Genomic DNA, 10,404 nt, shown 5'->3' with positions numbered 1-10,404 from the left:
TGGGATTTTGACATCTTTCAACATCGTGATAGTCTCATTCATTCTTGCAATGTCTTAGGACACTAAAGGAATGATCGAGCCCCCGCAACCTGCGCGCATGGCAGGCAATGGACCGATGTTGAGCCGAAGGCGGCGTTGTGGCTCTACGGTGACGTTGTAAGGCAGGTCTTGGTCAAGCCTACCAATGGTACAAGTCGGTCCTACTCTGCTGGGACTGGTCGCAATGAATGGGTGTCGGTGCTGTGCACGGCAGAGGAGCGAGCACAGCGAGACGCGGCGATCAGGGGGATGCGGCATCGGTGCGCGGGAGCTGTCCATCAGCACCATCAGCAGCATCAGCACCACATCCCCGAGCAGCTCATCCCCGAGCAGCTCATCCCCGAGCAGCGCAGCGGAGTCTTCAGCCTGCCGCCCCCGCCCTGCGACCACCGAGCCCGAGCTCCGACCACCGGCGCGCACTGCCACAGCCTCCAGCAGCTCCCATGTCTGACTCAGCCCTCCCGGAGACCCGTTCCCGGCGGAGAGCCTCTTCCACTGGCGAGCTTCACCACCCAGCGCCCGCACCGAGGCGGTGAAGCCAGCACCGGGCTGCCGGCGCACCTGCAGCAGCAGGATCCCTGGGCCCCGGCCGGCTCCCATCAGCACCATCATCAACACTACCATCACCATCAGCAGCAGCAGCAGCAGCAGCAGCAGCAGGTGCAGCAGCAGCCGCCGTTGCAGTCGGAGAGGGAGCCTTTTTTTCCAAGCTGTCACTGCAGCTTTTCAGAGCAGGAAGCGATCCTCTCTCAGAATCAGCCCCATCCTGACCCTCTCCCACCGCAGCCCTCCCCACTTTTTCCGCCTCCTATACCACCACCGCCACCAACGTCGTCCTCCTCCCTTCTCCTTTCCCGGGAATCTAAACGAGCGGATCGTCTCGTGAAGAGTGCCCAGCATCATCACCAACAGGCGAGCACCGTGGACCGCTGCAGGGGAGGAGGAGGAGCGGGAGGGCAGCGAGACCACAGGCAGCTGTTGCAGCAGCAGCAGCATCAGCAGCAGCAGCAGCAGCAGCAGCAGCACTGTCACTTAAGACTCCAACAGAGGGACCCCTCCCCTGAAGGAAACAGTGCAAACTCACCGAAAGGGCGCTCTTTACATGTACGCGAGTCCGCTGAGTCCAGGAGCGCATTCGAGTCTCGGAGTCAGCAGGAGCTGCAGCTGCAGCAGCAACAGATCCCACAATTGCGAGCGCAGCAACAGCTGCTGGTGGGAAGCAGCTTGCCTGTCAACTACTGCGCCAGTGGCTCAGGAGAGCTATGTAGGACTCAGCAGGCTCCACTGCTGCAGCAGCCAGAGCAGCAGCAGCGGCAGCAGCGGCTCCAGGGGGTCTGTCTCCAGCGGCCACAGCTCCACCGGGACCAGGACCGCGGCAGATCCGGGAACAGCTCCGTGCACAGCGGCCAGCAGGCGCAGCCACACGCCCCCCCGGTAACGGCAACGCCACAGGCATACGTGCATGGGAACTCGTCTGCAAGTGGCAGCAACAGTAGCGGATACAGCCCCAACTACGGCTCCAGCTATAACCTGTGGCCGGAGAGCCCGCACACGGGAGAGGAGAGGATACGCATTGATCTCCATAAGGTACATTTTTTATTGTATATCAGTTTCCCTGCTATAATATAATAATATAAAAAAAACAAAACAAACTGGCATTAACGTTTTCTGTCAAGGACCACGCCTGTCAGAGGATTTTGAGAGAACACATTCGCCGAGGCGCTGTGTGCGGCGCACACACGCGGTATGTGTGTGTATGTAACCAATTGGGGAAAAATGCACAATTGTACATGTAACACAGCGTGGGAGAAGACTTGCACGGCATTTGTTTCATTTGGGCACACAGGCGCGCGCACGGACGTGTAAAAGCGCAATGGCGAACCGCCGTGCGCACACACACCTGTTCCATGTTGCAGTGTTGTTTTGGGTTGCACTGACAGCTCTCTAATGATGCTCCCCAGCAGCCTAATTCCGAGGAGCGTTTGTTGCCTCCGCCGAGCAGAGGGGGGGCTTGTGGATGTTCAGATTGTGGCTTCCAGATATTTGATCACCAGGCCTGTAGCCTATACCTGGCAGGATGAGCACAGACTGTTCACTTTATGCATACAGTAGTGTGTAGGCCTGCTCTGTGCTCTCCATGAACAGATTAAAGCGTCGAGTCTGTCATACTGCACAAACGGCATAAAAAGCACAGTTAATATGTCGGTGTGAAGCTTTGTTAGTTATCAGATATGAATCAACAATGACAACAATCATTAAAGGTTCAAAGATTCGGATTGACAACAGGTTTTTAGAGCATACATGATGATGACCAAAAGAAATGCAAGAAAATGAAGTAAAATTATGTTACATATAGAGGCATCTGTGTATGTCAGCTTGTATGAAGTAAAGAAAGAGAAATATATGACATAAAGACAAGACAAGAAAGTTGTATTTGGTAGCGATTTGAAACTGGAAATATGTTTTGGGAGTTTGATTAGATTTCTTCTATGCACAGGAACGTTTTCCTTACTGTCATGTATGTTCAATTAGTGTTTTGTTATTGAACCATATAGTTAACTTGTTTCTTGCTTGCACGCTGAACACAATAAAAGGAAGCACAAGTGTATATAGTGTTATTATAATTTGGAGCTCAGACAGAAAACAAAGAAAATACACTTAAATGAAATGGCAAGTTTGAAAGATTCTTGATGATCATACCTCAAAGAGTCAAGAGGAAGCTTTTTCAATGTTCTCTAGTCTTAAGACATGGCTAAATAGTTTAATTAATCGTCACCATTTTTATTTCACGTGCCTTGGCGTGTGCTCCCAGTGCAGTCAAGTCAAGTTTTTGTATCTCAAGACAGGGTGGGAAAACAACAACAACAATGGGAGGAACTGATGAGAGTGCAGCATGTAAATAAGACCACCAGAAGACTTTTTAACATGCTGCAGACGCTTCCAGGGACTATAAACTGGCACCGGTAACAAAAGGCGATTCATTGAAACACCTTGGCATGACTGTTCTGAGCTTGGCTCACTTTGGGAGCATCAGCAGAATGATGATAGGCCAGACTGGCAAACTTTTATCTTGAAGCTGCCACCATCCTGTTACATGTTATGAATTAGGATGTATGGAAAACTGAATCTCACTTTAAAATTGTGCCGTTTAAAAAAAAAAAAAAAATACACAAACAGAATTACAGCTATGGAGAGGTTCATATGCTAAATCTGGCTGTACCTTCAGTCTCTTAATGCTTAAAGACAATAATACCACATATGAGGTAAAATAATACATTTAGGTGCCTCATTTTCTTTTAATCAGTTGCTTGCACGGCATATAAAGAGAGTTAAATGTGATATGGTTTGCAGCTTTTATGGATGTTCCTTGGTGAAACTGAGCAGAAACATGAATCATAAGTTAAAAACAAAACTGTGAGGCTCAAGCACCTTCAGTTGAATTGAATTCATTTCAATTCATTTCAGTTCACTTGAGTTCAACTCATTTCAGTCCATCAAAATGTTATTAATCCTGGAAATGATTAATCCTGACTGGAGAAGTCAGTCAGTGAGTCACTGTTATAAAGTCACTATAAATAGTCGTTGTCGATCCAACGACAAAGACATCACTGTTATCTAAGTCATTACAGACTTTACAAGCTGAAAAAATGTATTTTAAATCCTTTCAGGATGTGAAATTGTGAGGGGTGTGGGGGTGAGGATGAACGAAAGATTCATGATTAATTAAAAGCCGGAAGTACACCGAGATCATTTGTGCGGCAGGGTCTAAGGTGTGACCATTACATTCCCTGGCTCAGCAGCGAGATGAAGATGAACGTTGGCCAATCTTGCCAGAGTGTGGTTTGTGTTATAATTAGCTCTTTGATTTTCAGGTTTCCAGTGTAAAACTGGCGCTATAAACAAGACACTTGTAAAATAATGGTTATAAGAACTGAAAAATCCCATTTGAATCATCAAACCAAATCACCCTGCTGAGTATTTTGGGAGACATATGGAAGGTTTTTCTCTTCGTGGATATTTGTCGGGTCATGGTTACATCAGACCCTAATCTGCCTCCCATATTACATCTCTTAAACAAAACATTTGTGACAGAACAAGTCTTACATAGTGTATACAATTACAGTATTCCACAGCGCAACCTGAAACTCAACACCTATGCCCACTGAATAGATGGCAGGTAGTTCGATATTGTGTCCCGCTTCAGTAACACTGAGCTTTGAAAGACGCATTGCTGCTTCCATTGTGACAGGCTGTGTAAGTACTCTAATACCGGCCACTTACCGCTTTGGTGGTATCCCCTGCAGGGGCACTGTAGCCCAGACACAGCGGTGGAGTTGTCCTCGTTCAACAGGGCAGATTTTTGAGGGTATGCACACACTCGGTTGGCAAGATTAATCACCTCAAGCTTTGTCAGATTTGGTGCAATCAGAAATCAACAGGGTTTGTCTGAAATCTGAACATGAATAAAACCCCTGCAAAAGGTTTAGAAGTGAAGACACTCAACCCGAACCAATACGAAATCTCACTCTTATGGAAAACCTATTAACTGATAACTTGTTTTGATGATAGATTACTTAAATGGAAAAAGTAAGAGAAGGTGTCAACGTTATTTCTCTTATTATTATATGGCCACGCAAAACAAAACAAAGAAAAAGAAGAAAACAGGCACGGACAAGTGAAGAGCTGCAGCTTGAAAGGTTTAAGTTTCTGTCACTGGTCCAGGATTCAGCATCCAGGCCCGCTGGGACAGAGTCCAGTCCCTGTACAATCCAAAGCAGAATACGGCAGGTATTGAAAATCGATGGATGGTTTCCAATCATATTTACTGATTATTTTAGGTCTACGTCACTGATTCTATTAGAAGCAGCATTATTACCAGTAAATGCATGAAAGAGGAGAAGAATTAAAACGACACTCTTAGCTCGGCATCACCTCTCCCTTCAGTCTGTTATATCAACCATGTTGTCGGATGCAACAGGCCTATTAGCTGCTCTGTAGACGCTGCTGTGTGTGAATGTGTGTATGTATGTGTGCGTGTGTGAAACGGGTGCCAGCCCACCTTTCAAGGGAGCATAAGGTAGTATGTGTCACTGTAAAATGAATGGGCTTGACAGAAGGAGAAAGCTATTTAAGTAAAGGCTTTTGTACTGCTCCTGCCAAACTGCAGGCCGACATGCATATAATCACCCTATATGATCAAGGAAAGGTCAACATAGTCTATATATCAAAGTGGCACTTGCACACAGCTCAGTGCCGTCTGGAATATGTAGCGATTAGTGTTTAGTGGCGGTTGAGTGTGCAGAAGCTTCACCCAGTGAAGGATCTGCTTTCACAGAAATACGACAATATCCTGCAAAGAAAAAGCATGAAGACTTGTCTTTCTGTGTTGTTCCTGGAAGTTTTGTTGTTTTGATCCATACAAATCTTCTTTATTCTGTCTGTATTCCTCCTTTTTGGTGTTCGTGTTCTCTTACAAACAAGATCATTTATTTTCATACCAGTGCATATTTTTTTCAGTTTTGCAATTTAAACAAAATACAGAGCTAATGGCTTTCTTGGACAACAACAGAAAAAAAAAAGAAAAAGTAGTTTATGTCATCAGTTGCTTGTTTGTGTTGGCTGTGTAAAAACACTAAGGTGATGTTGAATGCTAGAGCTTGAAACAATTGATGGAGACAGATCTGCTTCAAGCGTTATGATTAACTTAGGGGCTAATGCCAGAAGGAACATTATGTTGATTTAAACTTTCTATCGGTCATCTCTCTGCTGTTGTTCCAGGGCCCCCCGTTTGTTTTTCTTGTATTACCCGTCCACGTTGCCACTGACTTTTGCATTGGAGCCTGTGAGCACAGCCAACACCTTCAAAGTAAACACGGCTCGCTGAACAATTAAATGTCAGAGTAGGGGCAGCTCCTAGTTCACATCCTCCGTATATGATGAAGGAGTAGCACTGCTGTAGATTACTGATAACGCTAACAACCTTTCAAAGAGGGGGACGTGTGGGAACCTCTTAGTTTCAGCTGCAACCGGCAACACACATGGATAGTAAGTATAAACACGAAGCTCTTTAAATAATTGATGGCTATTTTTCCTTTTTTTTTTGGTGCACTGTTTCAAGTGCAACGCTGCGCTCCTGCTCTGAAATAGATTTGTGTTACCGTGTGTGTTGCTATGGAGAGATCAGCCTGGTGTTGAGTCGCAGCTTCTCTCTGGGGCATTTGGTTTTGTCAAGGAATCATTTACAGAGCGAGATTATCTTCAGAATTTATAAATCATTTTGCACAGTTGACACACATAAAGTAAAGTATGGGCTCGCACACGTTTACAGTTTATAGCAGTTTATAGCAGTTTATAGCAGTTTATACCTGTTATAGCGAGTGCAGATCATTTTGGTGTTCAACACACACACACACACACACACACACACACACACACACACACACACACACACACACACACACACACACACACACACACACACACACACACACACACACACAATATTTCTCTATGTCCACTGTTTTACAAGCTGCCAAAAACTAACAATCTACCTAAACTTACCCAACTTTTTGTTTTTGCATCCTAACCAGGGATTCTTGAATTTAAATTCTTCTTTTTGTTTGGCTGTCCACAGGTCTGGCCAGTCATTACTGGTGTCTACAAAAAAACAACATAAGTGATTGAATTATAAGCTATAAATGTAACAAGGGAAACAATGACCATAACATGAACATTACTACAAAAAGTACAAAAATATTGTACTTAAGTAAAAAACAATGAAACGTTGTGTGTGTCTTGGCATGAAAATGTTTGTTGCTCTGAGTTTGCTCGGGTATGAACAGACCAACCCCTGCTTCGTAGGGTGGTCATTGTTGCTCGTCACTTTCAGACTTTATAATGTCAAAGGCTTTTATGGCCTGTTATTTTCACAATATGCAGGTACCTTTAAAACATGTGTTTCAGTTATTGTACTCCATGCACATTTTGCATATTTAAGCTGCAGACTGTTTTTCTTCAAAAGCCAGTGAACTGACTGAATGGAGTTGATATGCTGACGGACGCGACTCAGAACGTTGTAGCGCACAATGCCGTCGCGGTGGTTGTTTTCGGTGTAAGCAGCCTGTTCCATAAACCCAAGGAGATGTGCCCTAACGCGGGGGGGTTGGTCGGTACAAACCTAAACATTGTAGCTACAAAAAGGAACAAGAAAAACCCCCTAAACATTGTATTCACTTAAAAAGAACCCTGCAATCTTATGTGTTAGTTCTCTCAGATAGAGACAACAAAGGTTTGTAATTCATGATCCCACTTTCTGCAATCACCACACTGAACCCAAACTTCCTCGAGCTTCTTTACTTCTGAGCAGATGAGACAGGAATCCTCCTCATCTGATTCAGACTCAGAAGGCGGTGATCTCTTTTCGTATTTACGAGCAACTTTTGATGAAATTTTCCGTTGCGGCTTCTTTTGTCTTTGTTGGAGAAATTTGTTTCTGCACTGCAACTATGCAGCGGCAAGAATGAGACACAAGACAGAGAGAGGTTACATTCAACAATCTTATTACCTGTACAAGGAGTAGTCAGGCAGCTTAACATCAAGCGTCAGCTTCCTCCTGGCTACTGAAGTTAAAACAGACGTAAACCATATATGTACTCCATAGTTACAAATCAATCATATTGAAAGCATTCAGTTGTCTCCAAGGTTTATCTGATTCAATCTTGACTGTGACAATCAATCGCAGTCTTGTAGTTACATTCAATAGGGCAAAAGTGCCTCTTCCAACACTCTTCTAGTTTAATTCCATAGGTCAAAACTTGCTTCCAACACTCATCTTGGCACCATATTTTTCCACTTCTAATGCTGTGTGTATAATGATAGTTACAAACATTATAAAACATAGATAATTTACATACATTTCTATAACAGTCTTTGAAAAGCGTTCTCGTGGCTCCCGTCTGTTCCTCCTAGAGCTTGGGTGTGTCCGTCAGGATGACGGTCTTTCTACTCCTTCTGCCAGTGAATCCCACTTTTCCGAGGATGAACCTTAGAAATGGGCAGATGGCAGATCTTGGGGTTTGAATGGAATAGCAGAAAGACCACAACAGGCTCACATTATTGTGGTTTTAAAATCACTGCATTGGCTTCCAGTGTCTTTCAAAGTTTTCAAGGTACTTTATACTTTTTAAAAGTCTTAATGGTCTTCTTATCTTTCTGATTTGCTTTTACCTCATAAACCTTCGCAGACCCTCAGATGCTCCGGCCTTAGGATTCCCAATAGCAATGCAAAAACCCACGGTGAGGATGTTTCCAATACTGCGTCCCATGTTTATGGAACAGCCTGCCGTGGAACCTGAGGGCTGCAGAGAACGTTCATGTTTTTAAAAACAGGCTCAAGACCTACATTTTTAATCTGGGTCTTAACTAATGCCCCCCCCCCTTTTTAAAAAAAACTTGATTTAAAATTTCTAACTCGGATTTTCTGTTTAGCCAAGTTTTTACCACATTTTTTTTTTTACTATTTATTGCCTACAATCCTATTTTTTGTAACTTATTTGTCAATTTCTTTTCTGCTCTATTGTTATTTTTTTTTGTCTAGTATTTATTTTTTATTGGCCCCCGGGTGTAGCTGCCTCCTCCCGATGCAGACGGCTCCCTGTGATAGCGAGATAGTGTTCCCTTACTGGTTCTTCTGTGGCCAGCAATGTTTTTCATGTTATCATTTCTTTTTATCTTTGATCTATTTCATCATTGATGGGGATTAGGGTTGGCGGGGGGTGGGCAGATGGGTGGGATTGACTTTGTTTTTACTGTTAAGCACTTTGTGCAGCATTTTATTGCCTATTTGGCCTTTAATTGAATCAAATTTGATTTGATTTTTATTTGATTTGACACGCTTTAAGACACAAGATGCAGTTTTTGAATCATCATTTTATTTTTCAAGGAAAAAGCTATCCAAACCAGCCTGGGCCTGTGTGAAAAAGTAATGGCCTTTAAACCTAATAACTGGGTTTTCCACTCTTGGTGGCAACAACTGCACTCAAGCTTACCCTAACCCCAACTGACAATAAGTCTCTCACATCCCGATGGAGAAATTGCGGCCCACTTTTCTTTTCAGAATTCTTTTAATTCAGCAATTCAGCAGCAATATTGGAGCATTTTGTGCATAAAATGCCTGTTTAAGGACATGCCATAGGATCTCAATTGGATTTAAGTCCAGACTTTGACATATCCTCTCTTAAACCTTAACTTTTATTTTGTTTATCTTAAGCGAGTCAGAGGTGGACTTACTTTCAGGTATCAGATCATGGTCCCGCTGAATAAACCAAATCCACTTGTGTTCTGAAAAAACGTATTAACACCTCTGTATAATATGTTTAAACCATTAAGTGAATATCTGGACTGAAACTTAATGCATCTAAGTCACCAAGAATAAAACTTGAGACTTGAGCCAGATTTCAATAGATTGGATGCAAACCGGTCAGAACGTATATCAGGTGTCTTGATGCAGGAATGACACAGAACAAAGTATGCATGATGATTTTAAACACAAAAAATGATGACCAGTCCTTACAATTCTGATGAACAGATCATTGTAACATCAGAGCTTATCTTTTAGGAACAAAGTGTCAGATTGTACACTGTACTCAGGCCAAGGCTCATCACAGAAGATTTGGTTTAACCAAATCGCCAAGGCCATCACAATTCCACACTTTTTTGAGTAACAAACTCATGGCTGAACAGTCTCCTGCAGGATTTTCTGGTAGAGACCAGAATTAATCAATTACAGCAAGTAATCCAGGTCCTGAAGCAGCAAAGCAGCCCCAGACCACCAACCTACCGCCACCATGTTTGACTGTTATGATGTTTTCTACCTGAAATGCTGTGGTAGTCTTTACGTCAGATATAACCCAGATGACACACACTTGCCAGAAAGTCCCACTTTAGTCTCATAAACTCACAGAATATTTCCCCCAAAGTGTTGGTGATCATCTTTAAGATGTGTTTTGGCAAATGCGAGATGGGCCTTTGTGTTTTTTCTGGCCACCATTGGTTTTTGACGTGAAACTCTGCCATGGATGCAATTCTTGCCCCGTCTTGTTCCTATTGTTGAATCGTGAACATTAACTGATGCATGTGAGGCATTCAGTGCTTGAGATGTTGTTTTGGATTCCTTTGTAGCATCCTGGATGAGTCTTTGATGCACTCTTGGAGTAATTGTGGTAGGCTGGCCAGTCCTAAGTGTGGCTTTGAGAAATTGAACTCAACTTTCAAAAACATTTGGTTACAAACAGTTAATTTATTAATTAACAACCGCAAGCAGTCAGTTTTTCCACAAAGGGCCAGCTTGGTTTGTGTCCCCCCCCA

At 43.6% G+C, this 10,404-nt stretch overlaps 1 protein-coding gene across 1 annotated transcript in view; it reads left to right on the top strand.

Annotated features, from left to right (window-relative positions):
* Nucleotides 1-288: 288 nt before the first annotated feature.
* kcnn1a (potassium intermediate/small conductance calcium-activated channel, subfamily N, member 1a) overlaps nt 289-10,404 on the top strand; it is an 80,286-nt gene continuing 70,170 nt past the window's right edge. The window contains exons 1-2 of the mRNA XM_061731455.1: nt 289-627; nt 826-1,626. Coding sequence (XP_061587439.1) covers nt 289-627; nt 826-1,626 — 1,140 coding nt within the window. The remainder of the gene's footprint in view (nt 628-825; nt 1,627-10,404) is intronic.

This window comes from Cololabis saira, chromosome 10 (assembly GCF_033807715.1).
Source record: "Cololabis saira isolate AMF1-May2022 chromosome 10, fColSai1.1, whole genome shotgun sequence".
Classification (NCBI taxonomy): domain Eukaryota; kingdom Metazoa; phylum Chordata; class Actinopteri; order Beloniformes; family Belonidae; genus Cololabis; species Cololabis saira.
The sequence above is the reverse complement of the archived record's forward strand: the minus strand, read 5'-3'. Positions and strand labels throughout refer to the sequence as shown.